At 32.5% G+C, this 16,369-nt stretch overlaps 1 protein-coding gene across 11 annotated transcripts in view; it reads right to left on the reverse strand.

Moving 5' to 3' along the window:
- TCF12 (transcription factor 12) overlaps positions 1 to 16,369 on the reverse strand; it is a 393,181-nt gene that overhangs the window by 45,525 nt on the left and 331,287 nt on the right. For 8 of the 11 annotated variants that reach the window (XM_070796676.1, XM_070796678.1, XM_019968768.2 and 5 more), the window contains 4 exons: positions 4,201 to 4,306; positions 3,016 to 3,155; positions 2,609 to 2,753; positions 1,887 to 1,951 (listed from right to left, as the gene is read on the reverse strand). In XM_070796676.1, coding sequence (XP_070652777.1) covers positions 1,887 to 1,951; positions 2,609 to 2,753; positions 3,016 to 3,155; positions 4,201 to 4,306 — 456 coding nt within the window. Of the gene's footprint in view, positions 1 to 1,886; positions 1,952 to 2,608; positions 2,754 to 3,015; positions 3,156 to 4,200; positions 4,307 to 14,799; positions 15,494 to 16,369 lie in introns of those variants that run through there. The other 3 variants (XM_070796681.1, XM_019968772.2, XM_019968773.2) reach the window with 3 other exon arrangements.

A 16,369-nucleotide genomic window follows, 5' to 3' on the forward strand; every position in this document is an offset into this window, starting at 1 on the left:
TCAAGGACTTCAAGGGTAACTGAAAAGGAGCTTGAAGGACCACTAAGAACATCACAAATTCCTGCCTGCCTATCTGCCAAGGACACTTTAAAGAAGTTTTCCTTGAATAAAGTGAACAAAATAATTTTGAGAAAAAAGCCCCTGAAATGTAGGTTGTATTTTTTTTTAAGTTGCCTAATATTAAAAGTTCAGATGTTATTTGTCTTTCTACATGTGAAATATTTGCTACTGAATTCTTACAAATCAGAGGAAGAAATTAGCAAGTAAATTAAATACCTGAGAGGCACTCATTTAATATTACAGAATAATTTTCTTTCAAAGTAGGTAGTTTTCACCACATGGGATAAGTTCAGAAAAAGTGAGACAACTCCCTTTAACCTTCATCAACACCTTATAAAATAACAGTCACTGTAGCACTGGTCTTTCTGGAAGTACAGAGTAAGTGAAGCTAGCCAGAGCAGATCTAATCTAATACTAGGCCTTACCCTTCCTAGCTAGGTGATCCCGAGAGCAAGTTATTTAATCTTTCTGAGCCAAAGTTACTTAACCTTTTAAACCTTAGTTCCTCATCTGTAACATGGGAATAGTAATGCCAACCTCACAGCGCTTTCCTGAGGATTAAATGAAATGAAGCATGTAAATGCTAGTGTAGTGCCAAGCACCTAGTAAACATACAAATTACAGATGATATTTTTGTGGGTTTTGTTATCATCATTTTTCTCATATGATGCAAGACTGAATTCAATGAACATTTACTGAGCTCTATTTTGTGTGGGCCACCACTATGTGGGAGATGAATCTGACCTGGCTTCATTTCTCAAGAAAAACTTGTAGTGCTGTGGACAGAGAATATTTACATAAAACCATACACAAAGAGGTTTATCTCCTTAAATGTTCAACAGCTGCTTCCTACTATCCACACATTAGGTTCCCTATGAACAGCAGCAAATATGTTTGACAGAGTTAACTGCATTTGCTAGAAGAACATAAGTAAGACAACTCTGAGAAACCTCCGAGCCATATCACTCAGGAGGAAACAAGAAAGAAAACGCCTCAGGAGAAACTTTGGAAAATACAAAGGAGAAGTGCCTCTTAAAAAATTAGATTTGGAATCTTTATGAATTACTAGTAAACATTCTCCCAAAAGAATAGATTTCAGTTTAATGTTTTAAGGATCAGACATTAAAACCTTTATTAAAGCAAACCACTGCTTTGTCATTAACATTCTGGTTGTGATGTAAACTAGTCGCTGAGGAAAATATTATGGGGCTCCTTCATATCAGTTTTACTCATTTTAGCATGGGCTCCTCAGTGAATCTGTTTTTTTGCTTTTAGGAAAGGCTCTCATCTCCTATGCCTTGAATGAATCAGCAGGAGATGATTATTTTTTCCTTTTAAAAAATATTAAAATACCTTCCATCTTAGGAAAAAAATCCTTATAAAAGCACTTCCTTCTCTGGATCAGAAGAATAACTGAGCTACGTTTCTTGGCTCCACTTGGCTTATTTTAACGCGTAACTCACAAAGTATATGTTTAAAACTAATAAACAGATTTAACAATTAATCTCAGTAATCTGTCCTTTAGGCTTTAAAATGACGGAGTTTTTAAAATTTTCCCTACATCTGTTCCATTAAGACAAAAACAGATATTTAAATTGAAATTAGAAGGACAGACAGTTCTTGTGGGAATCAGGTGGGAAGTATTCCATGAGTTATTATAAGGGCAGTACAAATCAATACAAACTGAGAATAGCTCTAAATGAGTAATGAAATGGTCCTGTTATAACTATATCCTTTAACTATGACACACACTGCCCACAAAATCAAATCACTGCAATTCAGCAGTGTAAAAATCATTCAGCAAAATACGTAAAATCAATACTCACAGATGCCAAAGCTTTTCCAAGTGCATCACCTGTCTGTGAGCTTCCAGCAGCATTTCCTCTGGTTCCTGAGTATTTCAAATAGGAAAACAAATCAAGAAGTTTAGCAAGTGAGCAGGCATGCTTTTTAGCACTCTGCCATTTTTTCAATGGTTTTCTCCATTGTTATTGCACATCTGTCACAATAAACCAGCAAATAGTAAACTAAAGGAAAGATGGATTAATGAAAATCAGAAACTTTTTCTTCCTTTCTTTCACACTTAAACTCAATACTAAAAAATATGTTGAGTCAAAAGGTACAAATTTCCAGTTATAAGTAAGTACTGGGGCTGTAATACACAATATGATGACTATAACTAACACTGTTGTATGTCATATAGGAAAGTTGTTGAGAGTAAATCTTGAGTTAACATCACAAAGAAAAAAATTTTTTTCTATTGCTTTTATTTTATATCTATATAAGATGATGAATGCTCACTAAACTTATTGTGATAATCATTTCAAGATGTCTGTAAGTCACATCATTACGCTGTACACCTTAAACTTATACAGTGTTATATGTCAATGATATCTTGATAAAGTTGGGGAAAAACATGAAAAGAACAAGTGTGTATGTGTGTGTGTGTGTGTGTGTGTATGTATATATATATATATATTATATATAAAAAAATGGGATTCACTAAAAAATCAGTTTTAGGGAGTTTTGCCAACCCAAAAGAGCTCACCTAGAATGCTATCTGATCCATTGATGGGAGGAGTGTGTGAGGCAGCAACGTAAGGTGAACTGCTGGTACTGGCGCGGTGGAAGCTGGACATTGGTGGAAGACTTGTGTTTATGTCTGTTGGTGAAACTGAGTGTGGAGGATAACTCTAAGAAAGAGGAAAAGAGATATGATCTAATAAATACATTTTCTCAATAATAAGCACACAACTGGGCAACTGCTACAATAGCTTATAAAGAACATCATAAATTTGTAGCTTGAAGACACCTACTATTGTCATTTACTTTTTTCAAAAGGCATGAAGTAAGCCTAGAGTATTTCAACACTCAGAAGTTTTGGCAGAATCAAATCTTACACTTGTAATCCAAGGACAAAGTGTTGCTGCACCCTAGTCATGTGTTAAGGCCTACCAAGCGGTCATGTGAATGAAGGCTGCCATAACTACTGGATTGAGACATGTGGGAAGTGGAGGTCCCCAGAATTCCACCAAAACCAGGCTGGCTCATCCCATTTGATGAACTCCAAAGGTCAGAAGAATTGTGGGTCCCATCTAAGACAAAAAAGAGAAATATAGAACTTTCCTTAGCCAAAATTTTTTCTTTTATTTTGATGATACAAAAAAACTTCAAAGGGTACTCTCTGGATATGTCTTTCCTCCTCTTTTCAATCTAGTCTTCCATATAGTTTTCTTCCCTCCAAACTGTACAGTTACTATTTTAAGTGAAGGAATAAAGCTTTATAGTTGGGGAGGTGGGGAAGAAATCTAAACTGTAGTAGGCAGGTCATTATAAAAATCTTCACAAGATCTGAATTCATATCAGGGAGGATAATACAAATCCAAAATTTGGGGACAGGCTGGATTAAACTTTTGCTTAAATGGTATATCCATAAATATACAAAAAAGTTCTTAATCTATAACAAGCAATGTATATTTTATCAAACATTCTCAAACTAGAATAAAGAAGTTTCTCTTATAGAGAACCTAAGTAATTGATAATGACTCTATTATAGTCAGCCTTCAAATGAAGTGTGCTGGCAATGACTTCACTCACCAATATAAAGTCAAGGACCAATTTATGTAGCAATTTATTGCTCTCTATAGTCTAAAATCACAGATCAAATAAAAATGATTTGCTAGACATGAACTAAAAGAATTACAATGCTTTTTCTCTCTTAAAAGTCTTAATTCTATTCTATGATATTCACCTTTTTATTTGCACTGATAATTCTAGGAGTGTTATGAATCTGTCATTTAAACAAGAGACTAAAATTGTTAATAGCTTTTATACATTTAAAAATCCTAAAAAAAGAAAGAGCAGCTCTACTCACTTTTTTCAACTGAAGTCCTTTTTAAATTCAATTAATACTAGATGAGCACGCCAAAGCTTTGCTGAATAATTCAACTACATTGCACTCAACAATAATTAGCAATAGAAAAATTTAAAATTAAGTTTTAACTTGCTTCAGCCAAACATATCTAGATAAAAATGTCTGAACTTCTATATAGATATTCTCTTTCTTCACAACTTAAAAATATTAGCTAATATATAATAGATAACTGTTGTAATATTTGACAACTAGTTGGTAGTACTTACCTTGCATAAAGAAAGTGCTAGCAAACATACTGGTTGGTGGCTTGGGAGATGGATAACTAGGAGATTCACGGTTGAAGTCATCTGAATTTGGGGATGGTGCATATACCTTAAAATTAAACAGGAAATTTAATTAAAATGTAAATTACTCTCATACCACTTATGTAAAATGAGTGCTACACTTCCGGAAGGGCCTAAAAAGGCCTATCCATATCTAAAAAGGCCTATGACAAATTCAAAGCTGCTTAAATCATCATAAATTATGTCTAACTTGGATACTATCTACACGTTTGTTTTTAGCTGGTTACTAGAGAAAAAAAACATTCTAAATATCCCTGGAATGAATCTTCGTGTAAAAATTATTCCAAGTGACTAAATAAAGTCTCAAATGTTGACTCTGCTCACAAAACATAAATTCATATAGGCTCATGATTCAAAACCTAGTGGAAACAAAAGTCTTTTGACTATAGCATGAAATAAAATTTGGGTTCATAAAATTCATTCTTTCCACAAGAGTTATTAAAATCAAAATGAACTGGATTAAATGTTATTATTCTTTACTATTATTAAAAGTTAACTGTGAAAAGCACAATGTAATTGTTCAGAAACTTCCTGAACTTAGTAGGGTTGGCTAAAGTCTGAGCAGTTTTAATTCTTTAACTTCTAGTACATTTTCAACTCTGGCACAGCTTTCAGAAGAATGTCATTTAATATGTCAGAGCAGTACTAATTTCCTTTGGTAAACCTGTGCTTCAGATAAGCAAAGCATAAACATTTTGAACTGGCAAATGGCCAACACTGTCATTTCTCTGAAAAACTAAATGGGCAGCCAAATAACTATAATGATCAAAACATGATCAAACCATTTTTATGACTACTGAAATCAAGAACAAATATGTAACACTTAAGGTGATGATGATCTGTAAAAGTGAACCAGAAATCCAGAAAGGAAAGGAGTCCTATTTTGAGCAGTGGATGAAACATTTCTTTTGTTTAGTCTGATAAGGGTACATCTATTTAATTTTTAGCCCCGAATAAAAATTCAAAGTGTTCACTTAATGTGGAAAAAGCAATTAGCTCAGTAAAATTAGGGGAGCATGTGTGAAAAAAGCATACACATTTATTTCATTTCATTTATATTCATTTATTCTTTCTCTGAGACATTAACTACCTGCAAAGATTTCTGGCAAATTGTCTAACCGTCTGAAACTCCATTTCCTCATTTGTAAGACAGTGCTAACAGTACCTGCATTGAGGGTTGGATTTATGGGAAGATCAGATGAGATAGCACATATAAAACCTTTAGTGAATCCCTGGCAGTCCAGTGGTTAGGACTCTGCATACTCACTGCTGAAGGCCCAGGATTGACCTTTGGTCGGGGAACTAAAATCCCACAAGCCACACAGTATGGCCAACAAACAAACAAACAAACAAAAAACTCTGCCTGGATTCCTCAAGATAGCTAAGGGACTCAGAAAGCTCTAAAATGTTTAGCAGGTAAGCACTCGCTAAGTATTAGCTTACAATATCATCTTTCTAATTCTTAGAGGCATAGTTATACTGCTACATATTGTCCCTGTTCAGTACTGAACTACTTATTTCTTACAGTTTTGGTCCAATATCATCCTTACATGTACAGTTCACTCTAAATAAAAGGTTGAAAAGTTCATTTTTAGTCTTCTTGCTAGCCATGCTATTACTAGCGCAGGTGTGTCTTTTTAATGAACTGGCATTCAGGTTAGTTTCCTTCTTCTTACATCCCAGAGGGAAAAACACACATCTGTGGTATCTGAGAAGTTGGGGATAAGATATATTTCTAAGAATTACCCATAAAGGATTCTAGATAGGAGATTATACATTACACATATTAAACATTTTTCTATGCTTAATGTGCTACTACATAAAGAGCTATTATGTAAAGACAGAGTTAGGAAGAAAGAATTGGGTATACATAAATGCATTTGCAATGTATGAGGTACACTGACAGGCACGTTATCAGGAAAGGAATTTTGTACTTTTTTCTTTTAATCCAGTTTCAGCATCTAAATTTAGCTTTAGCTAGATACCCTCTGTCCCCCTTATATATAGATTTTCTCAAACTAGGCTGAAACCACAAATAACAAAAAGAGAGTATATCCACAGATGTAGAAAGAAAATACAAATGAGAGTAAAATTTAGAAGACACAGTTAGAACATGCTTTTTCATAAATGCTTATCTACTATGTATACCATCACTGACCTGAAAGTATAAAATATAAAATTCTCTAATTCTATCTAGGCTATAGGTTAAGACAGTATGTAAATCTCACAATGATAACTATGAAAAACTCCAGTTTTGATGTGTCATTTCACAAAAAAAATCTATTCAGTTTGTCAGTTTAAATTTATATATAATCTCTTAATATATATTTATCTTTATTCTTATTTAATTAACTGTATTCCATAAAGGTAAACTTACACTTCAAAAAATTTTAAATGTATGCAATTATAAAAGCAAAGAAAGGGATAAACCTGACTTTACTGATTTACAAATCGCTGTAAATAAAGGAGAATATGCTGATGAGACAATGGTTATTGATAACTATCATGGAAAGCAACAAAACCAAGATAAACCACACAAAGCAGAAGAGGCTTGCCTACTCATACATAAAACTTTTGAAGCTGTATTGGGAACACAGGGCTCATTTTGGAGTCAAAGTTTTTTTATGTTGTTATTGTTGTTCAGTTGCTAAGTTTTTAATGTTAGTCTTTATAGACTTCCAAAAAATAAATGGGCTTTTAAAGAATAGATCTTATAAGTGAAAATGGTAAAGACTCTAAAAATACTATAACTTTATCATTTATTTACTAACAGAAATTCAAAGTTTTTATCATAATAAAGATGTTTTGAAAATCATGGTTCTAAAAGAGGCCCATCTAACAGCATTTCTAACACAGGCCAAAAAACTTTACTTTTGGTATCCTAACTGTGGCTTGCAGAAACATAGATGCAATGTTATGAAGCAGCAGTTGTGCCAGTTTCGATTTTTCAGATCAAAGAGTTCTTGCGGCAAAGCACAACTGATGTGGTCTTAAAGACTTTATTAACTCCAGATGTAGGGAAATAGTCAGCCAATTCCACAAAAAGAGCAAGTCTCTTTCAGTTACAATCAGTACTGGCCGCAAATGAAAACCAGACTGCTTATGTCATCTGATCACCTGCACATAGATGCCAGTTTTTTTCTAGTTAATGATCTAATCATACATTTAAATCTTAAGTATGATTTTGTATCACAACAAACCATCTTAAAATTAAGAAAAAGAAATATGTGTGCTTAAGCTGATTAAAAATCTACCAGGAATCACACTATTTTAAAGAGGAATAGGAAAAGTATAATTAAGTAATTTTAGATGTTCTATTGAAATGCGGTCATTGGAAATTTTCTTTAAAATTCTACTCTCCATTTCAGAATGTCAGGCTCAAAGGTGCTATCATGGGAATGTCCTTCTTTCTCAGGTACTTACATATTTTCTCCTCTAGGAATGGCAAAGAGAGAAATTTTTGAGTCTTGAGTGAATAGAACCATAACATTTATCCAGAATTAAATGAATGTAACTGAAAATCTAACAAGATACCTCCCTTTCATTGTTAAGACTGGTTGAAAAGAATAAATTCACGGTAATATCTTTACTGTCCTCATTCCATCAACCCAAATTTACTTTTTAAGAGTGACAGAGTACTTCGAGCATGAATATTTACATTACCCTATACAATGATTACACAATTATCCTTGGAATGTCTTAGCTCAAACAACCAATTGGAGTCAAGTTAGCAAAAACATTCCTTTTATCCTGTTTGGATGATTCAGTTTAGTCATATGGATCATCCCAATTCAGGGCAGTCCACTTTCTGTTTAGCTTTAGAGGCTGGAGTTGTGTACTGTGTTCTTACTTAAGAGCATTCTTCTTGTAATTAATATTAGAAACATCTCTGAAAGGCAGAAAGGCATCATTTTCTTATAGTTACTCAGAAAAGATGCAAAAGAGTAGAAGTTTTTGCTAAAAAGATAGTTTATCTTTTTATCTTGTCACATCCAGTGATGAGTTAAAAGATGATGCCATTTCCTATGCTTTAAAAAATAGATCCAAAACCTATGTTGTAGCTGGTATCTTTAAATGTTTTAAGTGACGAGGAGACGAATTGGGAATTTTCTTTAGAATGTGAGAATAGCTAGCTATATATGTTAATGAAGATACCCTTCCACAGAAAATGAGAGGAAAGCTTTAGACAAGCACCGTTCAGTGAGTTTCAGTGATGATGGAAATGTTCCATATCTGAAAGGATGGTAATGTATGTATGTCTGTACAATACAGTAGCTACTCATTACATCTGAATATTGAACACCTGAGATGTGGATAGTACAACTGAGGAACTGAATTTTAAATTTTAATTTAAATAGTCATTGTGGCTACTGGTTACTACTGAACAATACAGGATGAAATCACTTTTCCTTACCCAGCAGTTTAAAATTACATAAACTATTTTGAAAGAAATATTCTAGAAGCCTCATAAACTCCAAAGCCTATGAAAACCCAAACTCTCAAACATTTTGGGAATACCTTTATCTAATTTGGAAAGAAGACACAGAAGCTCATCAATATTTCTGAACATGCTCTAACACAGAAATTATTACCAATATTTCATTATGTTTAGGCTTCTATTAGCACTTTTGTCAAGATGGTTTTACTAGCAGTTCTCTTTAAGTTCTAATATGTTAAATACCATTAAAACAGTTTAATGTTAAGATTAAACTTCCAATGTTTGAAAAGTTTATGTTAATAGCAGAAATCACCTCCATCAAAATCTTTATCAACTTAACAAAATAGCAAAGCAAGACAAAATTATTTGGCTAACTTACCCTAACATCATGATTTTAAAATAAAGATGTAATATTATATTCAGGAAAACTACACTTAATTTATCTTATATTTTAATAACTATATTTTGTATTAAGCAATAAAAATTTTACAAGATCTAGCTGAGTATCTAAAATCTGAAAACAAACAAAAAAACCAAAACACTCTAGGTCACTGGGAAAAAAGAAAACCTCAACCCAACTCAAATTCTAGCTTTAAAAACTGTAATTAAACCACTGGGTCATCAATTTAAAAAACTGGGCACATTTAAGGGTCAACACTCAAAAACTAAGAAAGAAAAACTAGGTAAATATTATAAGAAGTTTTTAGTTACTGTTGATCAACCTATGAAGTCCCATATCCAGTAATACACCCAAAGTTTCCTTCTAATTCTGTATTTTGAGGGATCTGAATTTAGTAAAAAGAGGTTGTTTTAAAACAAATAAGTAAAATTTTTGCTTTAATAATTGGACTCAATGATAAGAGTGGTAGAAGTTAAGAAAGAAATTTTTTTAAAAAGATTTACTATTGATTTTTCTGATCATTTTGGATCCTTTGTTTTCTATGTATACTGACCTTATGTATAAACTCAGACAAAGGGCATATCTTTAACATAAATTTTAAAATCTTAAAGTTTCTGAAATTCAGGTCTTCCCACTTTCTTGGTTCTTTCTTTAAATTAAAACAAGTATAACCTCAGTGAAGAAGACATTAAAAAAAGTAAGTACATGAAACAGCAATTTAAGAATTTCCTAAAATCCAAGAATATTTAAACAAATGACAAATTTGATAAATATCTCAATACTTTTAGTATTTTAATATTACATAAAAGTATCAAATTTTGCCATAAAATCCAATCTAGTACTCAAGTTTTTATGGTAATAATTCCAAACCTAAGGTGCAGGGGATACACACACACACACACACACACACATGTAGTTTCAGTACTAAATATTGTAAGAACTGAAACCAAAAAGCAACATAAAGCAAAATAAAGTAGAAGGACTAACTCAGGGACACATAAGCTATCTATGGAAGATTCTTTTCATCTAATTAGTTAGCCTAATAAAATAACATGAAATTTCTGTAAAAAGCATACATATTTATATTTTCAAAGTATCACCAATAAAAGGATCAATATCTTTCCAAGAATTTCCAGAGGATGTTTAGGGGTGAAATACTGTAAAATTTCCTTTCTAACAAACAATAAGAAAAAAAAATTCTAGCTTTCAGTACAAAGTAGCTTAAAATCGATTACTACTTCCACTGTCTAAAAAGTATAGTTGAGTAACTGGTTTTCAAATGCGAGAATTTCTTCTTAGGTAAGTCAAACACATTTTAATTAATCTTAAGTTAACATCATTAGGTTTGTCTCATCAGTTCTTTATTGTAACCAGTATCATTTTTACAATAGGTACAATTTTTTTCCCTAAGAGATAAACCACGAAATTTTTAAGGGACTGGGTTTGAAATTCACATGCTAGGAAGATATACTGAACACATCAATGAGTGTCACTTCTTAGCTATCTACATTTTAAAAATATTTAGACCTAACAATAAAGTACCTGATCCCTTTCTTTAACATGTTCATAAGCTAGTGGAAAAGGACATAAATTTCTTTAAAACATTAATAAACCTGACCAGTGACAACATACTCTCCTGGCAGGGGTTTTAGTATTAACTTCCTGTTATTTGTGCTCACTTGAATAAAAAAAAAAAAAAAAAAAAAGACCTTCTTGGATTCATACCTAGAATACAGTTTCAGATAATCTTGGTAAAGGAAAAAAAAAAAAAAATCAAAGCAGATGGAAGCTAAACTTGTCATTTAATGTCTCTAAGCATTGTAACTTTAGAGAATTCTTAAATGACTTCATGTTTTCCTCATCATACAAATGTAGATTTAACTCTACTGGGTCCACAGATAGCCTGGAAGTTTGAATTAATTTAATTAAACTTTCCTCTCTCATGTTAATTAGCAGTAAATCCCCAAAAGAACAGAACTGTGGCTCTATATGGTCTCATACTGGTTTCTGTGCTTTTATCAACTGAAAATGTTTATTTGAAAAATAAGTCTTAGAAGTATTCATAAGGCAATTTTAGCTCCATGCTACTCTAATTCTTATGAAAATATAAATTATGTGGAGAGGCAGGTGCCAAAACCATGGCTAAACCCATTTTCAATACTATGAGTTCTATTAGAAGAAACCTGCTAATTTCCTGCATTTAAAATCATATCTAGGATAGTTTTAAGTTCAGTTTAAAAAGAAACTAGTAAAAAGCTGCTTGACAGACTGTATCAATTAGCATTCATAAAACTAAATCTGATCAAATATGTGAAACATATTTATTTGTAAGAATAGCCTACTACTTTTCTCAGTGACATTTTCTTTCCAATGTAGTACTTTGATACGACCAAGAGTAAGGATTAGTGAGATCTGGCTCTCTGCTATGGAGACCAGTTTACTTGTCCTTGGATAATAGAAGAGGAAAAGTTGCTACTGGGAGAGAGACCTGGGTTCAGGTCTAGCCTCAAAGCTTACTAATTGGGGGGGTGGGGTGGGGAGGGGAAGATTATACAAGTTACTTAACTACTCAGCACCTCATTTTCCTTACTTAGAAAAGGAGGCTAGTAACAGATAAATGACAGAGTGGTTGGGAGAATTAAATGAGGTAAACATAAAGTCCCCAGCAGAGTTCCTGAAACAGAGTAGTTAGTTCCTCTCTCTTCTTCCCCCAGATTCCATACAAAGAAGCTGAATGTTCAAAATGCGTTTCTAAGCTTTGGTTTTAAAACTTGGATTTCTGTGTTGTCTCTAAAAGATTAAAATCATTCCCTGATATAATGAAAAGAGCATCATGTCTGTACTTGCTGCAATTTTTGTACCTGGAACACTTTGTAGCATCTTCAGTTCAAGGTCTAGAAAATGGAGGCTGATCAGATCAAAGGAAGGCTAAAACTCCAGAATACCAAGGTGAAGAGAGCAGGAATCCTCTCTTCCCCAAACTTTGCTTTCTTTACCTCTACCATTCTCTACCTTTCTGCATAAAGGACATAATTTAGTCATATCTATGAGAAAACTGAGTGCAGGCCCTCAGAAACTCATTATTTTTTCTTGCTATTTTTCAAAGTTCAGAAAACAGATAATATTCAGTGATTTTAAGTCCTCTATTTATCATGAACACATATTAATATCTTACAGCATGGTATATAATACTTGTACACAAAAATTATGGTACAGAACATTAACCCTTTCTTTTTTCAAACAGTGAGGAAATTAGGGTTAACATTTCTTCCTTTTCTGCACAAAGATGCCCAAGCCTCTTATATTTCCAGCAATAAAATATGGCCACATAATCTTAAATACACCAAAATATGAAAAGGCTCTTCTCTGATTAATTTAGCATTTTTACTAGAGTCTGTTCAATCTATTTATTAAATTATCCCAAGCATCCTTAATTACAGGGAATCAGTTTGAAAATGTAAAAATAAAAATCAGGAAAAGAGCAAAGTATTTTCCTGAAGCTCAGCATCACTCAGGATTTTTCACTCTATCATTATAATATCCATAAAAGGATTTTAAAAATGAAATCAATGTGAACTTACTAGCATTTCAAAATATTAATGCCCTATCATCTTAAAATAAATTGATTAAATGGAGTTATTAATAAAAAGTGGGCTTAAACTTAACTGGCTCATAATGAGAATTATATAAAAAAATTTCATAACTCAAGTGAAGAAATACTATTTCAGACTCTGGCAATATTAAAGTGCTAGCTTTTATTATGAAGCATTGATGGGTAGACATTTCCCAATACATAAAAAGATGAGATTTTTAACACAGTCTTTGGATAATAAATTGTATACTATATGATTTTCATATTGAAGAATAATAATAGTAATAATAATAATAATAATAAAATAAATTAGATGTGGTAAAAATAAAATACAGAGAGGAAAACACATATAAGAAAGACTAAGGCCTTATGATAGAGAGGACTAAGAAAATATACCATTCTTTATGCATTTTTTAAGAACACAGAAGTCACCTTTGACCCATATCAAACACAGGCTATCAACTTTCAGGCTACACTTCTCTAACATACCAGCCATGTCATCCACCGTAAGCCTGGAAATACTTAATACGATCAAAGCTGTTACCCACCCCCGCAATGTAGAACAAAGAGAAATGCTGTAATAGAGTGATCTGTGCTCGCAAAAGAATAAAATCTAAACTCAATTTGAGTTATAGTCTATCTGCTTCAGGGGTCCTGTATATACACCATTTTCAAACAGACTATTTTACTTAAAATTGGACACAGAAGAATAATATTTTCATACTTGAAAGACAGTTGGCAAGGAAATTATATAGACATCAAATTATTTCACCTATACTATGCATCTAAATCTACCTCTTACATTCTCCAAAGTTCTGTTTACATGGGTAGTGTGAACACATACTTTTTAATGAGTTTATGAAATTCTGGCTTGACTGTCATCTGTTAAGAAAGACTAGTCAAAAGTTAAGAACCAAATGCTAACAAAGTCCAAAGAGGCCTTACCAAAGCAGTCAGAGAATTAAAAAGTACTTTCTTTAGTTCTCATGTACCATGGTTAAAGCCATATGCTACTTTAAAACATTTTCAAGTGGTTAAAAAGGAAGGGACAAACATAAATGTGATTAATTTTTTGGCAACTTCAAAGATTAACACTGAAAATGTCTACATTAATGATAAAAAAAAATCACTAAAGTCATTTATGTATTTAATAAAACACCTGAGATCAAACATTGTTTTGGGATGACTAAGGAGGAAAAAACCAAATTCCTGACATAAACTCAAGACTGTTATTCACTAATAACATTTTTATGTTTATCAACTATTTTAAAAGATAACTTCCACTGAATATTCCAGAGTTTACTTTCTTTTTAGAATATACAAAATCCTCTAAGATACTGCCTGTGGAAACAGTATACTATATAATTAATACTGAGAAATTAAAAAGTAGAAAAGTTTTACTTAGCAACACAGAAAGGTATTATTTTAAAACACTGAAGCATGTGCTATAAATTGGCTAGAAATAAATTCTTTGGAAGATGTATAAATGCATTCTTTGAAAAATAGTGATTTATTTTATGAATCTGTACAGGGTCAAAATTCTAGTCTGATTGGAAACAGATGGTATCTGAGTAAAGTCAGGCTCTGGACCCAAAACCCCAAACAGGAAATACGGACCTCACTAGCTGACTGCTTCCCTAATCATTCCCAGAGCTTCATACTTGTTATTTTTATGAATATCCAAGATGACTTTCATCTTTCCCTGCTATCTACAAAGCATCAAGCAATCTTCCTTTTTTCTCTTTCTGTGTTAAATATGTATTTTACATACAAATTATATGTTTACAACATAAGAAAACATTGAAACTAATGCAGTTTGAAGCTCACTGCTAGTAAAGACATCAGGCATTAACAATAATATAAAAAATAAACTTGAATTTGTCAGATATTATTTTAAAAATAAAAGTAAGAAACTATTGTAACTGTGTCAAAGACAACTTTCTAACCTTACTTACAAAGAAACATAGGTTAACGTACTGTAGAAAATGATAAAAACAAAACCTCACAGGTTTTAGTAAAAAGTAATCAATCTACCCTGCTTTCCCTTAAACAAGCCACTAAGAAGCTATCTGAACAAAGAAAAAGACTTACCGTTTTCCCATTGTAGTAATACATCAAAGAACTGCTGCCCATTCCAGGGACAGGATAGGCACAATACATGTTGATTTTGAAAATGTTATTATTTGCAGCTAATACACACAGCTTCTCTCCAACACATACATCCACACAGCCCAACAGAGTTAAGTCTTCAGCACTATGCATCCACACATGGATCTACTCAAAAGGAACTTATGCAAAATAGGACTGAACCAACTCACAGAGCAGAGAGGGAGGGTTTATGCTGTAAGTAACCTCTTTCAATATTTATCAAGTTCTTGCATGGGTGGTGGACACCGATAAAACAAGTTTTGGAATTTTAAAAAATACAAGTCACAAGTGCTAAATAATAAAAAGCTATATAATGTCCTGGAGGCGTACAGACCAAGGAATTATTAATATTGTCATATTATAGTATATATGTCTCTCTCAAAGAGAGGCAAACTGACAGATATGCTAATTTGTTTTTAGTTTTAATTAAATTAGAGCACTTCTAGCAGGGAAACCTAGCTTGCTACACTTCTAAAGACATTACCATCTGGCATGGCCTAAAGTTGCTTCCAACTTTGATAAACCATGATCAAGCAATCAGGATTTAGAAACACTGAATCATGTGTAACAAGAAGGATCTAAACAGTTAAGCCATGTACAAAGTCACTTCCTGGAGAAAGCAGACCTGTCATGTAAGTATCTCTCAACTAGCTAGAACCATGATTTTTTTATGTTATAAAAATTGTACGGAAAAAATTTGAGAGGAACACATTTCATGAAAAAGCTCATTCCAACAATTCAAAAAATTATTTTGAAAATAAATGATCTGTTTTTAAAACATAAATATTTAATACAGGTTTTCAGTTCGAAAGCTCCTTAAATTCCTTACTCATAATACCAAATAAAAGTTTATAATGGATTACACTGTTCTAGGATATGTACGAAGCAAAAGAATAATTAAAAAGAACAAACAAACAAGGTTCTGTTTTTCCTTACATAAAAAGATGAAAGGCTGGTATGTATACACAAAATGTTCACTGTTGCTAATAAACTAAAACAGATTTCTCAAAAGTCTTTCCTCCAAGTTTACTATCATTCTTAACTAATATTTAATATATTCAAACTTTTATGCTAATGCTCAAATTTCTCAAAAAGGAAAAATAATCAGTTTGGTAATAAATGTCTCATAGATTTTTAAAATTCATTATACTTAGAAGTCAAAAGGTCTTAAACATTTTTTTGGTAAATACTTTGTTTCTTACACACAAACATATCTTGTTATTTAAAAAGTTTTCAAGTTGTCTTTTGGTGTGCACTCTAACCCAGAAAAACAGAAAACAACTTCTTTCCTCTCATCCTGCGTTGCTGCCCCCCATCCCCTCCATCAAAACCTCTTTGTACTATCTTTTCTCCCTGAGCCTCGGAGGTTCTCCCAGAACTGTGTTAATCAGAGGAGGACTCACAAGCTGCAAAAAGGGGACACATCACTTTTTTTAAGGCACCTTTCATGAAGCAGAATTCCTCTAAAGGAATATTCCAGAAATATTTTGTGAGGGGCTGCCAAACTCTCCAT

This window comes from Bos indicus, chromosome 10, assembly GCF_029378745.1.
Source record: "Bos indicus isolate NIAB-ARS_2022 breed Sahiwal x Tharparkar chromosome 10, NIAB-ARS_B.indTharparkar_mat_pri_1.0, whole genome shotgun sequence".
NCBI classification, from domain to species: domain Eukaryota; kingdom Metazoa; phylum Chordata; class Mammalia; order Artiodactyla; family Bovidae; genus Bos; species Bos indicus.